At 34.4% G+C, this 23,470-nt stretch overlaps 1 protein-coding gene across 3 annotated transcripts in view; it reads left to right on the top strand.

The window, feature by feature from the left end:
- The window catches only part of LOC120773405, a 106,496-nt gene that overhangs the window by 17,702 nt on the left and 65,324 nt on the right, over nt 1-23,470 (top strand). Inside the window, exon 1 of one of the 3 annotated variants that reach the window (XM_040102267.1) lies at nt 19,977-20,018. The exons of the other annotated variants lie outside the window; for them this stretch is intronic. Coding sequence (XP_039958201.1) covers nt 20,009-20,018 — 10 coding nt within the window. The 5' untranslated portion in view covers nt 19,977-20,008. Of the gene's footprint in view, nt 1-19,976; nt 20,019-23,470 lie in introns of those variants that run through there. 3 annotated transcript variants of the gene reach the window in all.

Genomic DNA, 23,470 nt, shown 5'->3' with positions numbered 1-23,470 from the left:
TTTCGTTTAGTCGTCCGCCTTCGTTAATTTCCAACTCATTGCTTGCGTGCGACTGGCGCTCGAATGAGCATTTTTTTCAGATTTAAAATCACTTCATATCATCCACTTGTGGTGGCGGTGGCGGTGATGGTGTAGGTATTGGTGTTGATGACGAAGGTGATAGTAATGGTGATGGTTCTTTCACATATGGCGCCGTTTGAAACGCTTCTTTGTTAAGCGTTGTTGAGTGGCGTTGAGCGGTGTTAAATGACAAGTTCAAATCGATGACGCGCGCAACTTTGACTAGGGTTGCCAAATATGTTTTTGGGTATGTAGGAATAATAAGTTAAATGTGTTCTTAAAAGAAGCTCTTATGCGGAGTAAAATTGAAAATTAAAGCAAAAAGTTATTCTCCATCTGAAGTAATTACATTATCTCATCTTAATGGTAATTTGTGGATTCCTAATGAACCAAGTATATATTTTGCTTCGCTGCTGTAATGTGTACCATATTCCAGTGAGAGTGTTCTGCATAAATGGAAGTCATAAGGGTCAAGTAATAGGCTATACGATGGGCGAGGTTTTTCGGCAATTGCTCGCTTCAATATTAACCGCTGCTGTCGGTAGTGTTTCAAGTTAATGGTTTCACTGGGTTTTGAAGCTCATAATGCAACACGCCCTTCTCGTCCCAACAAATACCGACCATTACCATGGCGTCATGGACATTCGGCATTGCCGATGACTTGTTGGTAGCTAGTTAGGTCTCACATATGATTTTTTGTGTTTAGAGTTTTCGAAATGGATCCAAGTTCCATGACGAGTCACTATCCGTTGCAAAAACATCTTCCTCATTCAAAAAGCATTTTTCAAATGAAAAATCCTCTTTCAACATATCTTCGTTGCTTTTTAAATATTTTTAAATGGCTACTGGAGAGACTTCCAATGATTCTGCAAGCTTCCTTTGCGTTTAGGAATAACCTTCACAGAGCAATGCTTCTAGTTCTTCATCTCCAAACTTTATTGACTGCCCAGAACGATATTCGTTTTTCAAACAAAAAGCACCTATTTTATATCGCTTGGCAACCCCCATTTCATCCGCATGCAACGGCCAATCAATCCTTCTGATCAATGGAAATTTAATGAGAGAAACCTTACAAGGTTGCCAATGCATCAGCTGCGTTAGAACCAACGCCATTTTGTCCAACAACACATGAAGAACGTCTGCAAGCCGTACATGCATATTCATGTACATATATATGAATACATATGCGTCTACAACGTCGCTATGCAAATGCAGGAAACCTGCTGTGCAGTGGTTTGTGGTCACATCATTTGCGCCATCTTTGCTTTGGCAGTTTTACTTTTTTTCTTTGCAATTTTCTCAGACAGTCAAAAATACCAAAAGCAGGCACTGACGCATGCGCTATACCCGAGACTTCGACAAATCCACCAAGCAAGTTGCTAACCGACCAACTGCTCCACCACTTTTGCTGAGCTGAGCAGCCAAGTGTCGCGCACGAAGCGTTGCACAGATGGAATTCTTAAGATTACCAAGGTATAGCGATCCATTCAAAAACAGAGGACAAATACACTTTTACTTAATCACTGTGATGAAAATATTCGACGGTTCTGACGCTGACTTAGGTATGCATGCATAAGCATGTGGGAGTTCAATTTGACTATATAAATATATACACATATGTATATGTATTTGTTTGTGTGAATATCTTTGCGCCTGTTGCGTATGAATGACTTATTCCATTGCTTAATCATCGCTCGAGCCATCGCCCTGCAAACTGTCGTGAACTCAACGAACGAACGACCAAAAGGACCTTAACTCGCAACTCAACAGATTTTCATATCTTCCTCTCATGTATGTTCAAATGTATGCTCGTTTATTCACGGTGGTAGCTGTATTGTGGCATTCCTCTTGCCACTTAATGCAAGGTTATGCTCTGCGTTTGATTGAACTTCTCAATGAAATATGCAAAAATTTCGATTTATTTCCTTTTATTTGCGCTCTTTGTCTGATTGCGCAATTTTTTGTGCTTTGAATCAGTTGCTGTCTCGGTGCGACATATAACGTATATTTGTATTATATGTATATAAACATACATTTATCTACATACACATATTTCACTTGTTCGGGTATGCCAATCGGGCAGGCGTCATATTACTGGGATTACCTTGCTCCTATGGCGGCTTCAGTACATATTCACTTACATACTCTACAGACATACTATATTTTGCAAGCCAATAGCTCAAATATCCTGCTGGTGGGTAAAAAATCGAAGAAATTGAATAATTTTCTTTGTTGTCCAGTTTCTATGGCCACTAACCACTATCCACTAGCTACTATCATTTTTTTGTTATTCATTCATTTGCAATGCCTCGCAGTCGGTTCACTCCGTTTGAGGCATTTTTATTTTTTATTTTTTGCATTCGTCATGAGTATTCCTGGCGGCGGTATGCAATTTATCGGATGCTGGTAAGTCACGATTTCGCTGCTTCATGAATACATCGTTTGGTAAAAATTTGCCTTGCATTTATGTATGTAGGCACCACATATGTATGTAAAAGTAAATAATCGCATGTCTATAATGCATTTATGCGCATATGAGTTTGATATGTTGGATCATGTACTATTTTGTGTGTTTCGTACTCGTCTTATGCAGGTACTTTTCATTTCATTCTAGTTGTCGTCTCAGCAATTAGTGCGTATAAAATTATCGTATAACGAATTGTAGCTTTATTCGATATTTTTCTATACTTGTATATAAATATGAAGAGTAAAACTAAGTTTTAATCTGTGGCTTTAACAACCACTATTTTCGTTAATGTCTATTGAAACTGCTTTTTATATACTATGTTAGCCCTGTAGAATTCCTAATTAGAGCAAGTTGGGAAGTATAGGAATATAACATTTATACACTTGTAATTTTGAGGGATCAAAGCCGGGGTAATATCTTTATATTTTATATTCAAAAAGTTAAGGTTATTACGTATGGAAAGTAGGCTAGATTATTGTCCGATTTTATAGTGTGCTATAATAATCTCAGTATAATATTATGCTCTAAAATATGTTGCAGTATTACTGAGATATCGGATTTCAACGAAAGGTGGGCGCTGCCACGTGTATTGTCCAATTTGGCTACCGGCTCCTATGAGGGCCTTCCAAATCATAATTTAATGATTATTTAATTAGTGAGTTATCGCTTTTTTATTGGTTTTAAATCATCCATTTCCAACCTGTGACATACTTTTAGTGGAATGTGAGTTATTTTTTCACACGCGTGAGTCGTGTCAAGTTGTTTTGTAGCTTTTGTTCAGTATTGTTTCGCACTTCATAACGGAAAAACTTAAACCTAAACAACGTTTACAAATTGTTCAACTTTATCACGTTTTATAAGGCATGTATTCCGCGCGGTTCACTCAACTTATGGTCAACATAACCGGCCTACTAAGCATACTACATATTCGCAACATCATCACCCATCTTGAGACCCAACATTCATTATTGGATAATATTCGACCGAATAGACCACTCAGGGAAGAAAGTATAGCAACTCGGACTGACATATGCAACAACTTGACGCATTTTACGTTGAGATCTTAAATTGAAAGCATACAAAATACAGCTTGTACATTTTTGGCTCAATGGGTATGCAAAATAGCAAGATTGCCGCATTTCGGACAACAACCAACCAACCAACCAAAATAAAAAAAAAACAAAGGTTTGGTGTGGTTTGTGGGCCGGTGGAATCATCAGTTCATATTTCTTCCAAACTGATGCCGATGACAACAACCGTCAAAGGCGACCGTTATCGCACCATGATAAGTGACTATTTGATGCCTGAAATTGAATCATGTGACCTCGGCGATATTTGGTTTAAACAAGATATCGTCACTTTACACACATCGCATCAATCAATAGATTAGTTGCTAGAACACTAGAAGTAGAAGTAGAAAATTTCACGTTTTGGGCCGGTCGATTGGCCACCAAGACCATCTGAAATGACATCGTTAGACTTTTTCCTGTAGGGATATGTAAAGTCTAATGTCTATGCGGACAATCCCCTTTCGATTCAGGCCTTGAAGCAAAACATCAGATATGACATTCGCCAGTTACCAGTCGAAATGCTCGAACAAGTCATCGAAAATTGTACTCGATGGATGGAAGGTTTGAAACGTGGCTGCGGCCGAAATTTGAAAAGGATAGTCTTCAAAAAAGATACGTCTAAGAATGTTATTTCGAATGATGATATTCTGCTTTTTCAATACCTTTTATAATGGCTTTATGAGGTAACCTCTCAATTCTGATATGTGTTTATCGTCTGTTTTACTAAATGTTTATTATCTGATGCGCGTACCTATCGTGTAATACTCGCATTATGAACTTTTTTCTGGAAGAAAAAACTACTACTTGACCTTCTTTATCATTTCCACGATTTCTGTATAAAATGATAATTTAGTGTAATGCTGTACGATAGGATATTCACAAAAAATTTCTATACACTTATAATTCAAATCGCATTAACAGTATACAATTTCTCATCTCATTTTAGTAATATTCGCTTATACCTTTGTTCATTAACACTTTGATATAGCCATTTTTATTACCAATCAGTTTATGTGCGCTGTGCCAAATTGACGTAATTCTACAAATATATTAGAGTACTCATGCCTATGTATTATCTCAATAGCTAATGTAAATCAAAGTTCATTGCCTGCATATCTGTTATAGTAACCGATTTATCTGAATGAGCTATCTACGCAAGTGATGCCAAGGTTTGCGCACAGGAAGCAAATTTATAAATATGCCTCATATATTGGCGCTGTAATAAATATTTCCTGTATAGTCTGCGCATCTATATATTATATATCAGTATGTTTGTTTCTATTCAATTATTGTGGCATTGTGTGTGCAGAAAAATTAATTGGTATTATTAAAACGCACCATTACTATATCTTTGCAACTATAAATGTACATATGTATTAACAATATACATTTGTATAAAGTAATCAATGAAATTCATACCATAGAAGTCCATGAAGATATATTTATTTTTATTATCTGCCATTACTGTTACAAAGCATCTTGGCCATAACTGCCGGCGTCGCGAATCTGGCTAACGATTGTTTGGTGATATCGGAAAAACATATCTGACGTAATTACTATTGGCAATTGTATTTCAATTCGCAAGTAAATGCTGGTATACAAAAACTATAAAGGTAATACTGTATAGAGAATTTGTTTTTCAAAGCTAAATTAGGGTGATTTTTTTCATTAAAAAATATTGATTTTTTTGGAACTATAAATAATATTAGCTGGAAACTAAAATATGAAAAACTTTTGATTCCAAACGATTGTTTGATAACTTAGAAAATTTAGTTTTTTAAATATTTTTTATCACTTATCACATATTTAGAAATATATATTTATATATATAATGCATATACATATATATAAATTAGTTCGATATCTTGGTAAATATTTTAATTCGTATAGTAAGATAAATGCCATTAACCAAAATCGGTGTCTATCAGTTTAAATAAATAATCTAGTTAAAATGGCAGGAATATATTTTGTGATCTATGAAGGAGTCAGGCTAGGCTAGTGCCCTAAAAAATGTCTTATTTTGATTGTTAGTTCTGGGAATAAAATAAAATAATTCGAAATATTGATACAAAATTGTGGCTAGTGGGCCATTCTTTGCATTTTTTCTTTTCGTAAAAACAACTGCCCAAAATGCTATGTTCACTTTTTTCTTACGTCCAATACCTGGTTTATTGTTTTAATTAAAGCGCTTGTTGTATATTTTTACTGTTGAAAATGAATTCGTTATCATCGAGTTTTGAAATATTATTGCAAATAGGTCGTTTTTGCTCGAGTAACTCCTTAAAATGGCTAGCGGGTAGTCTGTGAGCAGCACCATTGTCCGATTTGAAAAATACAGTTTCGAGAAAAACGAGTTTAAAGTGTTTTGTGCTAAAGCTGACACGTTTCGATACCACAGCAAATTGGGTGAGGAAAAAATGTTTGAATATTCAACCAACTGAATGTTGATTTTAGAACCCAAAAGTGTATTTAGATTTCTTGAAAATCCTCTTGACTTTTATTACTTTCAAGAACCACACATACCTTTAAGATTAAGGGGTTACATGGGTTTTTTCGTGCAAAATCATCGAAAGTGAAAAAATACGTGTTTTATTTAAAACCTTAATTTACAACCTGGACGAAGAAAAAACAAAAAAAGCAAAACAAATTGGATTTTTGGCAGACATTTTTACAAAAAAATAAAAATTTAGTTAAAAATTTCGAGACATTTTTTTCAAATAGTTGTTATCGAGAAAATCCTCCGTCCAAGTCTTTTAGAATTGTATTTCAAAGATCTGTGTCAAATTTCATGAATATCGGCTTGAGTAGTTTTCGAGAAAACTTGCCAACCGACTTCAAAAATACAGTTTCGAGAAAAACACGTTTAAAGACGGCGCACTTAGCCTAGCTTGCCTCGAGCGCAATAGTTCTCAAGGCTGGATCTCCGAAACTATTACTCGGATCAACTTTAAAACTTAGCACAATATTCTAAACCCATATAACCCCTTAATGTAATTAAACAAAATTTCAAGATTTTACGAGTTATATGCGGTCTGCGACGGCGCTAATTCAAAAAGTTAAATCTTGGTAAAATAGCGGAGTTTTTTAAAAAAAAGTTCAGTGCGTCAAATATCAATTTCTGAACAGATCAAAAGTAATATGTAGATCTATTTTTAGATCATGCAGAAAAAATTTAGTAGTGATCGAACCACTAAATAATCTCCCAATCAAATTTGAAAAATGCAGTTTTAAGAAAAACGGATATAAAGATAAATTTATGGAACTGATTAAGCTAAGTGTAGTGTAAGCAAATAGGTGAATGTAATTCAAAAACTGTTAGATTTAAAATTATAGTTATTATTTTTTTATTATATTATTTGTAAAGGCACAAAAGATTAAAAGCGAAATACTAAAAAAATAAATATTTGTTTTTTTTTTTAATTCGATACTAGTTAGTTGGGCCCTTAAAAACCTTGTCGATTCTATCTTCTTAATAACCTACATTAATATTACAAAGATTCTCATTAACAAATCACGAATAAGATTGGCAACAAAAATGATCACCCTAACACATTTCAAACGTTAGTTGCCTATACGTAAAATCGGTATTTGATTGCTGTAGAGGCGTGCCATACGCAATTGAAAATAGATCACCAACAATAAAAAGGCGAATATCCGAGGAGTATACCAATATGCTACTGCAAGTGCTACTTACATACGTATGTCAGACAATTACTGAACTCCAAGCCGTCTGTGGCAGTAGAGCAATTGACGTAATGTGTTCGACGATGCTGCCAACTCAATAGGTGCACTCTAAGAGCACTCTGCATTGCCGGTACATTTGCGCTTATGCTCGTATTCATGCCAGTTTTGCTACCTGTTGGCGATTTATTTGCGTACACACTCATATTTTGTACATAAATGTTACACAGATTACATGGTGCCCACAATTGGCCACTGGATTGCAGTTGATAATATCATCAAAATTGTCTATGATAGACAGGCTGGCATATATTTGCGTTTGTGGCGTTAATTACGTCTACACCATTCATATGGTGGTGCTCATATTGTACACGTAGACTTGCTGGGGTTTGAATTGGAAGTGGGACTTTTTATAGATTTTTTTTTTCTTTACTTCTTTTGTTTAAAACGATATTTACTACTCGTTTATTGCCTTGAATATGCATGTGACTTACTACTTCTACTAATAAAAAAAACGAATTAAATTTATATAAAATTTCACTTTCCACGTTCAGCCGTTGATATATTTCACTAAATTTATTGCAATATTGAACCAAATCACTTACGTTCAAATATTTATATACACCCATAATATACCCAAAATATAATAAAATACTACTGAAAGTTAGCAGCAATGCTGTGTGTACGCCAGCAAACGTAACTACTATGCGTACGTTATATCGTATATCAATTTACCGTGCCCACCTCAATTGTTATGACAGCCTATCGCGTAGACATGGCAGAGTAGTAGCCGTAGCGGCAGTGAAGCCAGCGGCTATGATATCGACGTGTTATCAATTTGACGGTAGTTGAATGCACGGATTTACGTTAATAACGATAGATATGCCCCTAACGCAGCCCAGCATAGAAATTTATGGACTACTAGCAGGTCTGTTTCACATGACTCTGAGACTATCCAAGATTTTAGTGTTTCCTCAGTATTTTACTTACAATTAGCTGCTGCTGCATTACGGTGATATGAGCCTTGCCAAGAACTATCAGTATAATTGACCTTTTGATTACGTTCCACTCTTCGCCAGACCGGTTTAAATGCATACATCCGTAAAAGTCGGACTTCGGAGTAGTACATCTGCTGCTACCTTAAAAGCTTCCACTTCTGCTTGGAAGATACTGCAGTGGTCTGGTAGTCCTGAAGAAAAATAAATTAAGAGCTCCCGATAGAAACTTCTCCTCCAACCTTAAAAGCTTGATCTTCGATACATCTGTGAAAATGCTAACTACGGAGAAAAAAAATAACTCGGAGAAAAATGATCCTATCACAATCGATATTTTTCTGCATGTTCGATATGTTTTCCATAAAATGCCATACTGTAGAATTAAATTTTTTTTCAAAGCCCTGCAATTCAGTCCATTTTTGATATTTTTCGACCATGGTGCATTTTGCAGACCACAATCTTTGTTATACCTGCCGTCGAAGGCCTAACCTCACGATGCTTTTTTAAAGCACATAGATCAAAACAATGCATAATACATAATTTTTCAAGTATTTTTGGTTCCAATTGGTCGGATGGAAGGAACACATTTTCCACCTTGGTCGGGTTCGAGGCCGATTCTACGTGCCTTTTGGTTTAAACCACAGCCACCACAAATCTCCTCAAGGGGAAAAGTGGAGCGAACTTCAAGGGCTAACTGCTTCCCGTGGTACCAGATTTATGTCTCCGGACAGACCTTGTAGTTTTTGAGCACCAAACAGACTAAATTACTGGTGACATGTGTCCCACAATACTGTGCTAAAATTTCGAAGTAAGCCAGAAAGTACAGACAAAATGTATATTGGATTTTAGGCGCCTCTTACGACAAGAATACCTCACCGCGGGAAATTTCTATCCCTGCCCGCTGAGGAATCATTTTCGGACAATAAGTAACTTTCAGGGAAAACTTTTTTATATGTTTCATCCACAAATAATATCATTCGCTACAACAGTGAAGGGTTAATCGAAAAATGTTAATCGAAAAATATTGGATTATTTTATTCAAAAAATTTATATTCTTAAAATATGCCTAAATATACTCTATAATATATAATACTGCTTTCAGGTTTGAACAATTTTTCAATACTATGAAACGACCAATCTCGAGGTTTTTAAAGAAATTTGGAAGAAATTAAAATTTAAATTCAATCAATCAAATCCACATGATCGCACCCAAAAATGTACGCTGTTAAACTAAAAAACTCTCTAAATATTTTAACTCTTTCCATTGGATAAAATATACTTATGTATGAACTTTAGTGACCAACTCATATTCGCAGACACAGTGCTACATGTTATGCTGCTCTGCTTTTATGCCTCAGTATGATGGCAGTATTAAGTCATCGAGGCTAGAGTAAAAATAATCCGCGTAGATCAATCTACATATATGTACATAGTTCATATGCCGGCAAATATTTATTCGAAAACAAATCCAACTGTAAAGATAGATGAACACATATGTATGTGGTATATTATACCTGTATATATATCATTGCTACAACTAACAACAACTATTGTTAAACCACAAACAAATTGAATCAAATTGGCCAAACAGCTGACGTGTATAAGTATAATTATCGATCGTTGCAGGAGAATATCTCAATAGCAGAAGAAGGCTTTGAGTTTGGTTGTCTTGCTATCGTTTGCGAAGCTAGCAAAGGCAAAGATGCTTTTGTTATAGACGTAATTGCACACATACAAATACCTGTACTATGTATATTAAACGTAATAGAGTATTGCATAAGTCCTTATTACGTTTGAATTGTTAAGAAGTTTTGTTCATAGGGGATTTCCTTGTTTTATTTACTTTCTTTGTGTATATATTTGCTCTTTATTTCCTACAAAGATTGTTGCTACGCACATGATTGATATAACTAGTTTTTGAATAAGGTAGGTTAGATTAGGTTAGGTAAATAGACTGAATTCCTGACTACGGATTAAAAAGACCCTCATATATCTATAAAGCGGCCCTTGTTAAAGGTCATTTGCGTACAATACATGGGATTTCGATTTCGGTGCCTTATCTTGCAAGCTCATCGATTTTAAAATTTCGATGCTTCCGCTGTGGCCAGGTATCCAGACAAGTTTAATATGGAAGTAGCTTGATGCTACTGCTGGTGAGGTCATACAATCCTTTACCAGCACCTCTGATATCGGAGGGGAAGTACATCTGCTGCTACCTTCATAGCTGCCACTTCTGCTCGAAAGCCACTTCAGTGTGGCAGTCTAAAACAAAAGTTGATTGAGACTCGGAGGTATGTGCACGAAAAAATCCCATTAGGAGTGGGCTCCACGGCGAAGTGGTGCAAGTTATCAGGAAGAGAAACGAAGTACGAAAGGATCTCAGAATATCCCATGAAAACCTCCTTAAACATGGAGATCTGATTCAGGTTCATAAAAATATTTTGGCTTCTCGATAAGAATTGATATGTACATAATTGATAAAAATCCATGACGACATATATATAATTAGTTAATTCAAAAGCAATCAGTTTCGATTTTTTAACCTTCGGAATTTTATGGGCAGATTATTTGTATAAATCTTGTACTTAGAAATAACATAGCCTTAGTATTTTTCTTCCACACTTCCAAATTCATTCAATAAAAATGAAGGCTTCATAATTTTAGCATATCCTCAATAACGATTGCGGAGAGTATACCTCAAAACAAAGGATAAAAATGTAGGGAACAATGCGAATTCCACAAGACTAAAGAGGAATATTTCAAAAATCTAGCCAGGCTTATTGGCTGCATTGTATGTATGTATGTAGTATATATATATATTTGCAGACGCTTACATAGCCGCCAGTCTGTTGAGGCATTGATCATTTGTCAGCCAGCCCAAATGTCTGCGTCTCATAAAACATCGCCGTAGGTCTTCTAAGCGAATATCTCAATTATATTTTAATAAACTGAAATGTCATGATTTCTTCCCTTCATACCAACATACATACATACGTACCTTACATACGTTATTAAGGATCGCTCTGGTTCTCGTTTTCATTTGATTGTCATATCGCATTTATACTTTTGTTAATTTCTTTTTTGACATTTCGTCCACATATTTGCTTTCATTTGCTTGTTGTTGCTCTTGCGCTTCAACTGTCAGCTCGGGTGCGTTGATCCATTGCATATATCCTACTTATCCTCAACCAGCCGGTCGATCAGTGTCCGAGTAGCAGTTGCCGACGCCGCCGCTGGCACTATAAGGTTGTGTTTTTGTTTTTGTGATCTTATAACCTTTTCGAACGGCCGAGCGTTGCGCTGCATGTCAACTCTTCTCTTCCCTACATTGCCGCTGTTACCACTGGTTGGCTGTTTGTTGGACCCCGGAATTATGAATTGGCATGTTTTACATGTGCGGGAGGTCTCAAATTTTTCAACGTCTGCTTCGACGTTGTTACTGTCGTTTGTTGTTGTTGCCATTTTTATTGTAATCCATTTATCAAAGATTCGTTTTCATCACAGCGCCAGTATCCTGGCTTTACCTGTCCATAAGCACTGCTCGTTGGTTTATTATTTTTGTTAATTTTGTTGTGTTTTCCTTTTTGTTTCCAATGTGATTTTATTTCATACATACCTCAATTGTGTCTGGAATTTGAACCTGTCGCATTGCCTTAAATGCTGTGAAATCGTACACTTAAAACAAAAAACACAAAACAATGAAGGGCAGCATATTAATGATTAACGAAACGAACATGTAGACACACACACATTCAAATATATATCCAAATTAAAAAAAATAAGAAATGAAAGCAAAAATAAATATCATTGGAAATAAATACCAATCACTCAACTTACTTACCATCTTCCCGTTCTCATTCCTTCCTTGCTAGCTCGGTTCTTAATCAGAGATGTGTTCAAATGCCACCGAAGAAGGTCCGATCGCGCAACGTACTCGTCATGTGACAGTGTGAGGTCCTCTAATTGGTCTGCAAAGGCAGCAGCATAATATTGGATATGTAGTTGTAGGTTTGAGTAATCAGAAAGGAAGTGTAGGATCACAGATGAAAATGATCAAAAGTGTAAATGGTTCTGCAAACATATTTAAATTTTGTAAGGCCACTACTATAGAGTTTTCGATTTTCTTCTCTGGGTTGCGATCAGTATTAATTTGTTTAAACTTTTCCTTAATCTATATGAAGGCTTTGAAAGCATATCTTCTCCAAGGACCTGTTAACAATTCGTCTTCGTTTTTCACGGATTGATCGAAGTTAAGGCGGAAAGTAGAACGGCCTCGGGAGCTTTCTATCAACTATAATTTCAGGCTCCCAGACTACTGTGGCGTTGCTTTTTAGCGGATGTGTTTGCCATCAAGATAGCCGTAGAAATACTGCTTCGAACGAAGTGCAGCCTTCTTCAGATAGGTGTGTATTCACTCCGATGGCCGAACTTTTATACCGGCTCTGAACTTACGGACTGTATTAGCATTAGCTTCAAGCTTTTCCATATTAGACTTGTATGGGTGCCTGGTCACAGCGGAATCGCCGGGAACTGCAAAACCGATGGGCTTGCTAGGCAGGACACTCTTACTCCAATTTCATTCAAAAGGAAACGACTCGATGTCCTCTTATGTTTAAACGTAAGAGGTCTTCCAAACTACTTGTGTTTAGCAAAGTTAATCTCTGCTCAGTTGTAAGTGTCTTGATCGGAAAATGTCTAAAAAGTATCAAAAAGTATCCACGCAATGCCTCTTGAAGGCGAGGTGAAAGGTGATCATCTCGTTACTTTCTTCTCCATTGCTCGGCTTTTGCCAGACTGATATGAAAATATCTAGGTAGACACACCTTTGGAGAACCTAGGAAAGTGGCAGGGGTTGATATTGAGCGCCTTAATGAGTTTATAGTGCGCGAAAAACGCTTTGTAGATTTGTGAGCTTATGCACTTTGAGGAGTTTTTGGGTAACACAATGCACAAATATCTATCCAAGTAAGATTCGTTGATTCTTTAGATCATTCGTACGACCTAACTTACCGCTGCCGTGGGCAATTATGCATTCCAAATTTCTTGAAGATATCTTACCAAATAATTATGTCTTCTATACAAGGACTTGGTTTTGATCGATCAGTTTTTATGACAGCTATATGTTATAATAATCCGATATCGGTGGTTCCAACAACTGTGCAGATGCTTAGAGAGAAAAAGTTCGCGTATATAAAGACGGATGGACAAACATGACTAAATCAACACAGCTATGAATCTTTATAAAACAGGAAGTTCTCTGAAGTTTCTTTCTGGGTATTACAAAGTTCGTTGCAAAGTTAAAGTATCCTTCTCGGGTTATAAAAACTATTATTCTGAGAATTATGGATTATTCCGATTCTTCAATGAAGATATTGTGTTATATATAAGAAGTCAGCGTCACCTACAGGCCATTTTTAAATGTACTCCTGTGGGTTTGAGCTCGGTCAGTCGTTTAATTTCTGAATGTGTCATTCAAAATAATAGTCCTATCAAAATTATTCAGACAATATGAATAGTGATGATGCCACTTTGCTGAAATAGTTCGGCGACTTTAAGCCATATGACGTCACTTTTTCAGAGTATGAGTATGCATTGGTAATGTCGTCTTCAAAATGTTAATCAAAGATGCCGACAGTTTATAAAAATATTATACATCATATGTATGGATGTATTTATGTGTATGTAATTATATGAGCAATCATAAATGTGTCAGTTGAACAAGAGGAATTTGTATGCCACTATGAAATATCAAAATACTTTCACACAAGTTTGAATACATATCTACACACACGAGTAGTATGAGTACAGCACTCTTGATGAATGAGTTGACATTAATCCTCACACTAATCTCTGCCGGCAGCCCATAAAAACACCAAAAGGCTGCACGAAATTGAAAAGAATAAAAAAGTCTCCAAAAAGACAAATCTACCAAATGATTTAAAGATATACATGAAAATCTGATATTGATCTTGTTCAATAATCACCGACATAAATACACACATATGCATATAATTTTATATGTTAAAGTACCCTTGTGAGTATGTGATGAGCTGATTTTATGCCTTTTGCTGTGTAAGATTGTGTGTCTTCAAAGGCACGGCACTGGCAGCAATGAAAAATTGTTTTCAAATGATATTTTTAACACTCATATAAATGCATGATTGTATTAGAGAGGTTCGATGTTTCCAAAAACCCATCTGCGTGTACTTTTATAAGTTTGGCACGTGACTCTAATTGGGTTAGTGTTGTTCTTAAGGTTCAAAAAAGCTTCCTTAAAGCTCTACGCAGTGTGTAAAACCAAACAAGCTAACTATTTGGAAATGTTTCGACAGCTAAAAAATCCATGATAATATACGAATACTAATAGTGCAGATAAAAGATTTTTTAACGAGTGGATGATGACTCGACTACCTATAAACTATTGGAAGTGGGTACGAAAAAATTATAAGTAGAATACTATAATAAAGAAATTTAAAGAAGACCTTTGCGGTTTGACTAACCAGTGCACCTTTGGAGAATAAAATTTTTCGCCTAAAAAACTGTATAATACCTACATCCTAATCTTTTCGATTTTCAATTAAACTTGTTAATTTAATTTAATTAAAATATCACACTTGGACCAACTTAACGGGTGTCGGAAATCACTAAACGTAGTCCTTTGAGAGCAGAGAAGGGACTTGTTTTCAAACATTTTGTTTTTGATTTCTATAAAATCTTTTTTTGCAGAAGATAAAAATAAACAGGTACATAAGGTTTCAGGCACAAAATTGCACCGTTATTCGGAAAACATGTTCTCTGAATTTTATTACCTCAACTCACATATTAGCCGATATATGCGGTATAAAATTACCAGAAATTTCGAAAATCTTTATATTTGATATGTGGGGGCTAACACACAGATATCCTAACGTCAGGAAACAATTCTGTCCAAATTTCAGTTAAATATCTCACACTTTGACTGATGTTTTCGGTAAAAAGTCTACTTTTAATTGACTGGGGTCTTGAACAGTTTTAGTTCTATTTGGATAATACTTTGTTATAAGCTGGCATACTTCAGGGGAACTAATCTTGTACAGTCTTATTACCTTATAATAATTGTTTCTTGATTTGTCTACAGGAAAGTGAAAGAATCAGATGGAGTATAAAATTATGCTATATAGGAAGCAAACGTGTTTGCAATCCGATTTCGCCCATTTTCACAATGTAAAATAAGAACATGAGTTTAATGTCATATGCCGAATTCGGTTAAAATCGGACCATCTGTTCCCGAGATATGATTTACCAAAAAGTAGGGAATGAAGCGCCCTTCGGCGTTATCTCAGGGGTAAAATTTAATATCTCTGGCATATTCAGTTATTGATTTATCGAGATTTCAGTCGTTTTTAACAATACCGTTATATGGGCAGTGGCATGGCTTGTGCGGTTGATTAAGATCGAATTGTTTGTGAGTTTAGGACGTTAAGGGCGGCATCACGCCCATTTTTTTTTTTTTTTAACGGCAAGATGCCCTTGCTAATGCGATCCCCTGTGCTAATAACATGTCTATATCTTAATTTACGGTTTAGTTCTGGGACTTCATAGGTTTTCGGTTAATGGCGTTTTGCGGCCGTGGCAGTTGTCCGATTACGTCCATCTCCGAACTGATGCTCACTTTTTTTTACTAAGGAACGCGTGTACCGAGATTTCGTAATTTTTACTCTAGTCAAAGAACGACGGACAGACAGACAATCACTTTGAATTCATCTCGGAATCTAACTCGATTAGCTTTAGGTGATACAAACAATCGTTATGAAAAAGTCTTTAAAAATTATAGACCTTCTCAATACCTACAACATTTCAAGAAATAGATATAAACCAATCTGAACCCTTAAACATTCAACCACGCCCCTCTATTCTTTAATCCGTCCACATAAACACACGTAAATCAATTTTTTTAATGTTTGTTACTTTAACTTTCGTTGCCGATGGGTTTAAACATATCAACAATTTTTTTTTTTCAAAAATTATCCACCCTGGTATAACTGTCATAAATAGTTATATAGTAATACTTATCTATGTAAACATATAAGTTTATGTACTATCTATGAATCATTTCCCTGCAGTTGTACTTCCGATTGTACTTAGAAGCGACCGGAAGCAATTTTAAGCAAATAATGACATATTAATTTATTTAATTACCGATACTCATTCCGTTCCGTTAAATATATATGTTAAATAATGGTGTTAATTAACTTTTAATCAATTGGTAGCTAAGAGTCGATAAACCATTAATTATACCAATATCTACTTACCAGACTTTGAAGCACTTTTGATATCTTTATTCATATGTTAACAATTATGTGCGTGGTGCTCAGCAGAGCCTATAAATTATTTTTAATGAGTCATATATGAAAAATAGTTTACGCATTATTGATTATAAGTTCTTCGTTAAATAAAATTACAACACCGAAATTTTTTTAAAAATTAATTGAACATATTATTTATGCGTATTCTTTAAGTAAATTATTTCAGAATATATTGTGTACAAATATAATCTATGGATAGCAAGTAGTAAGATACACAATCGATTAGTGGATTAAGATTCAAGCAATGTTAGCACTTTTTGCTATCCTACTTATTAGTATCGCTGCAAGATATAACCAATTTTGTTTCAATATGAGTGAATGATAACCAATATATATCCATTTTCGTTTTCCATCCATCGTTTTTCTTTGGCTGTCAACTTATGAAAAGTGATGTTACGTTATTTTGCATTTTAGGTGACGATACCTATGTATGTATGTTTGGTTATTGACGTACAAGTGCCCAGTCATTCAATTTTTTCTAACATATATTATAGCACCTATTAGTTTGAAAGTTATAACTTTCTTCAGTGGTGGAAAAAAGGTCCTTAACATCTAACTATGATTATATACATAAATAGCATTTTAAAAAAGCTTTGAATGAAGCGTGCAGTAAGCATTGGGTCACACTCTTCCTTATTTGAGTATTAATACTCTATCAATCGATCTATTAATATTTTTTATTTAAATAACTTTCGAAGGCAATAAAAGGATTATCTCTAGCCAATGATTTACATAACCAAATAACAGACAACTTACCATACAAAGGCACCTACATATACGTGTGCAAACAAGCTTGCATATCTACCAGCTGTTATTATTACTTGGTTAGTTATAACCTGGCGGTTTCTTACCGTTATATCGTGAATTTAAAGTGAATTTTTACATGTATATGTACGCATTTTGATAAGAAAGTGCTATATAACCTGTTGGAAGTACTGTTAGTACAACAGTTGGAACTTATTATTCTTAAATGAAGGGTTATTAAGTGCGGTACTTTTCATAAGTTTTAGTTGTAATCGTTCTCGAAATGCCAAATGAATATAACTTAAGTAATTAATTGAAATTTTACACATTCGGAGTGAACTAGTGAAAGTATTTTCTTTGTTATAGTCGTCAACTCTTCTGGTGTCAGTGCGCATATTTGTGCTTTTGGTGAGTTAGATGTTTTAAAGCAGAGAAAAGTGGCTTAAAAATGCTAAAAGTGTGAATTATAAAATGCATTATTACAATGTGTGAGAAAGGTATAGGCAACAACAAAATATTTAATCTAAAGAGAATACTTAGTATCGGTTATTTTGCACTCGATACCAGGCTACAGTGTGTATTTCCTATATGAAAAATATGGTATTATCGATATATTTTAATTTCGACTCCAATCGGCAGTATTTTTTACATATTAATCGATATCTCTGTTATAAAATGGATCTGAATAAGGACAATCGTTATTTTAGATCCTCATATCAAGCCAAATACTGAAACATTTTTTTTTCAACGTGTGTAGTGATCTGGTTCGTGTGTTAAAACATCACTTAAGTTTCTTAAGATGTGTCGCAAATTTACCGATCTTTTCACAATAAAATCAAGCATAAGCATAAAGATTCTCTGATAATTTCACCAAACATATTTGCGCCGGCTCACCTCGATTCGATCACCACCATTTTCGCTTGACATTGTCGTTAGTGAGTTTTTATCTTATTAGTTTAATTTCACCATTGCAAGTTGAAGTTTCATAAACTATATTTCTACATATTGAAGAAGCAGTACTTGTGAGTACCATCGACTATGTTTTCAATATACTAGTATCTTTCAAATTATCAAAATCGACTTACCTCTCATATACACACCCATATCTCACAAGCTTAGAGGGTAGAATTTTAAATTTATAAACCAAATCTACTCTAAATTAACATTACTATTCGTTAATATTTAAAATAGCGCTCAATATCGGCATTTTCTTCAACTCAAATCCACTTACGATTTTGGCTTTCTCTGCTTAGCTCTCACTAGAGGAAAAAAGTAAGAATCGCAAAATTCACCGATTTGGTACAAGCAAAGAGAATCACGACGCAACACTTTTTGTGTTTGCCATACGCGTGTATGAGTAATCAGTATTGTGGTGAAATTACACGTGACCCCTGAAGACGCTCGGGAAAGGTGTTAGCATGGGGTTAAAGCACATTATTTTTGAGCGTATATTAATTGAAATAAAAGTAATGAAAATTATAATCAATAAAATGGAATTAAATTAAGTGAAAACATAAAACTTAACCCAATTTGACTAAACTTAACGTAACTTAGCTTAAGTTGACTTGATTTGACTTAAATGAAATTTTAAGTAAATTTAAGGAAATTAAATTATAGAAAATATTAATAGCAGTGAATTATCGTAACTTAACGTAGGTTAACTTTACTTAATTTAACATAACATAACATAACATAACTTAACTTAACTTAACTAAACTTTACTTAACTTAACTAAACCTGAGTTAACTTAACTTGGCTTGACTTGACTTGACTTGACTTGACTTGAGTTAACTTAACTTAAAGTAACTTAACTTAATTTAAAAAAATGTAATTAAATTTTCGAAGTTGCTTTAAATTTTACTTATAATGGAAAGAGTAAAGTGGTGGAAGAATATATTGCTATGTTGTATAGGTATTCCTTCCATAGCCATTAAAATACTATTTATAACTCATGAAATAATAAAGCCAGCATCCAGAACAGAACTTAAAATAATACCATTATTTCAATTTAAGAATATGTAATGTATTTGCTGTAGCACGAGACTGTCATGAGTCAACTGTTGAACATACATACATATGTATGTACATACATATGTACTTCAATACAATTTTTCACCGCAAGCCAAAAAAAATTGTGTTTATATACTGATTGATTTATTTATTTTTTATAAAGTTGTAAATAAACAATCATGGAACTTCTATGCTAACTTGAGCATGACGGACAACTACTTGACATGCCCACAACAGATAGAGGCGCACGCGCTCTCTCTTAGGCGTTGATTTATACTCGTTAGTCAAAGTGAAACACCTTTCACTCCATATGGCTTCATCTTCGTGAATATGTGTAAGGGAAAAAACTCTCTTTAGTAGCCTAAAAAAATGCTCTTCGCATGATGAGTGAATCTACATGTAATGTGTATGGATGCAAAAGTGAGTAACCGGCCATTTGTCTATGTATTTGTTTCTAATTTCGCAAATTGGCAGTACATCAAGCGTATTGAAAGCGTAAGCACACGCTGTTAAGCCGGATAGTCTACGTATTGACTTGCAAATTTACGTAAATTTTGTTTACTAAAAAACAGTACTTTGTAATTTGTGTATATTATATAATTTTTTTTTTAAATTAATCGATTTGATTGGTCAATTATGGATGCTGGTGCGTATACTTTATTTTTTAACTAACAAATCTTAGACAATTTATTTATTAGTAGATATATGTATTTGCTTTAATGTAACTTGAATGAATTTACAAATGTATCTGACTTAACATCGTTGAAGTCGATTACAAAACTGATCGCACTGATATGCTGTAACAAAAATCGAAATAATTTTGTGAAAGAAAAAAAAAACAATAAACACAAACACTGAATAACTGTAAAAAGGGAATTTTAATTAAAAAATAAATACATCTTTTATTCGAATTAAAAAGGTTTTTACAACAAGTTTAACTGATTTAAAATATAAACTTCATGCTTTTTACGCAATTATGCGTGTTTTGTATTAAGAACTAAAAGGAAAAACAAACTAAAAGAAAAAACAGTAATAATTTTGCAAAACTATTCGCAAAGACTAACATTTCATAATCGATGGCAAAGGGCTATATTCTTGTTGGCTTAAATGTAGAGGTAACGGGTTTTGCAATAAGAGCGCTACAAAAGTTTTTTTGTTTTAATTAAACAAAACCGGTTCGCGATATCAATGAAATTGTTTATTTCTGTGAAAAACATCCGATGCCATTATGTATGGACCCGGAATAGTTTCGCATGGCCATCACGGGCACTTATGCAGAAGACCGGACGCTGAAACCAATTTTCGACGATCTTCAAGCATAAATCGGCCGATACTGCTGTCATTTCACGTTCGATATTCGTACGAGGTACATCAATCGTCGCAGGCTTGTTTGCCTAGACCACAGACTTAACGTAGTCCTACAGAAAATAATCTAGCGACGTCAACTCGCATGGTCTAGTCACATTTCGTAAGATAACACTTTAACCAAACTTGGTTTTCAATAAATCGATTGTGACATTCACTGTGTGGTTTGTCGCGCCGTTAGTACTGCATATTATTATTATTCAAGTCCATATAATCCAACTCAGACCGAAAATATTCGGTTATCATTGAGCGGTACCGATTCCCATTCACAGTAACGTGCTGGTCTTGATTATCATGGAAGAAATACGGCACAATGACGCCGCCGGCCCATAAACCGCATCAAAGCGTAATTTTTTCGGAATGTTATGGTGACTCACGGAGTACGTACGAATGTACTTTCATAGAAATAAAGAATTTCATTGATATTTCAAACTGTTTTTATTTTATTTAAAAAAAATTGTAGCACTCTTACTGATAAACCCGCTCTTAAAATTGAGGCTTTGGAATGTGTTTTTTTTTTTTATAGGAAAATAAAAATGAATTATCTTGAATATTTGAGTGTTTTTATTTACAAATTTATTTTAAAAAATTTAATACTTTATTACTATTATTATTATTGTTACTCGAAGTTGGAACCTCAAAAAAATGCACGTGGGTGGCTAGGGTGATTTTGGCTCATGATGTTATCGGAAATCAAATATTCTTGATTATTCTTAATGTATAGACATGTCATTCTGGTCGGAACTAATAAAGTTAAATTTCAAAGGTAAATAACAAAATGGCGGACTTTGAAATAAAGTCCTTTTATTTTAGCAAAGAAAGGGTTTTAAAATAAAAAAGTTAGTTAAAATTCTCGTTAGTACCGACGGGAACTATAGGTGTGTAGAACAGCCTGTCAAAATTTGAAAGCCATCGGTTCAGTAGAAAAAAGTCAGGACCCGGGCCGACCAGAAAAACAATGTTTTGAGAAAAACACGTTTAAATTTCAACAACTCCTAGAGAGAGGACTCCAAGGCGCTTTAAGTAACTCGTTATAACTCCCGAAATGTTTCGCATTTCTGTCTAAATTTTTCACAGTATATTCTCAAGACATTGTACTTTCAAATTAAGCAAAAACAAATTAGATTTTTTCAACCCAAGTTACCAGACTACTACAGTGAGTTTTTCTCATGCCATAAGTTTTTAAAACAAGAAAAAAGTTACATTTTCAGTTTAGTTAGTCAATTAGTTTTTTGAGCCATGAGATAGCAAGTTGATAAACCAGGAGTAGCTTTTGCTCCATATCTTAACTTAATTATTTCATGTCTCTAATTTTAAAATCAATAGCACAAAAAGCAATTCAAAACAATAAAACTTATTTATAAAACCAAACTCTCTAATCTCTAAGATCTGTAAAACAAAATTTGGTGACATTAAAGTTGTCGGCTATACTATTTTAATGAGGTCTCCGCATACTTTCTACAACTTAACAATTTCGTTTTTGCCTCTACAAATACATTTTTTGTAAAGAGAGAAGCGCTCAAAAGATAGAAATTTGACAAATCAAGTAGCTTTTAGTTCGTATTTTAGCACCGTTTACTGATTTTTTGATACAATCGTTTGTATTAGATTCTTCAGTTTCTATATCTGTCGCTCGATGAAACGCTTCACTATTCATCGCATTCGCCATGTCGCCATGCATATACGTACATATTAGGCCCAACAACTTGATTCAATTACACAACAAATGTTAATTTAATAAACGATACGCCATAACCCACTTAGCAACTGTATAAATCGAAGACACCTGTCTCCAGGCACTGAAAACCACAGCAAATTTGCTACAATAACAAATTTGTGTTATTGTGTTTCTGGTTTTTAATTAATCAATGCGCGATATCGGTGGCGACATGAAGTCTGCTAGTGATCAATGAAACTAGAATTTGTAGAAAAAATATTCGTACATAGGAAAGAACACAAGTCATAAACAAGTTTGTTACGCTCAGTTTATGTTTTGAAAATTTTCATAATTGGCACGCTTTGACACTTCAAAATCCATTTCACTTCCATTAATTTACAAGTGAACACAAAATGTCGTTTCTTTGGAAAAATGTCACTTGACATAAATTATTATATTATATATATATATTATATTATATTGTATTATATAATGACTAACTACTTAGCAATAAGTAGACTTTTTATCACGTTGTCCGTGAATTTCACCAGATATAAAAGTTAGCAGCTGGCACTACAAAGCCACTCATAGGTAACCTTTTGACTTATCCGCTGTTTTGAAGTTAAGTCTCCCAGTTTCCACAGCTTTTAAATCTAGGACTTGGTAAGTTGTTTTAAGCAATCTAATATTTATGTAATACAGTGAAAACTTTATTAATTGGAAATTTTCATTGGCCGGACAATCTCTTAACCAGGCAGGAAGGCTGATTATGTCAGTGCCCGTTTATGGGGGATTTCACTGTATAAAATTTAGTAAAAGGAAAGTCTTTATTTTTGTCGGTCCCAACATTTTTGATGTTTACAGAGGACAATCCATTAACCGGTCAGAGAGACTCGTCCCGTCCGAGTCCGCTTATGGGAGATTTCATTGTATAAGTTTTAATAAATGAAAAGCCTTTATTTTTGTCGGTCCCAACATTTTTGATGTTTATTAAGGGAGATTTCACTGCATAAGGTTTAGTAAAAAGAAAGCCTTTATTTTTGCATTGAATTGAAGGTCTAAAATTAGTTAGAGTG

Source organism: Bactrocera tryoni, chromosome 4 (genome assembly GCF_016617805.1).
Source record: "Bactrocera tryoni isolate S06 chromosome 4, CSIRO_BtryS06_freeze2, whole genome shotgun sequence".
Taxonomy (NCBI): Eukaryota; Metazoa; Arthropoda; class Insecta; order Diptera; family Tephritidae; genus Bactrocera; species Bactrocera tryoni.
This window is presented reverse-complemented; position numbering and strand designations above follow the sequence as displayed.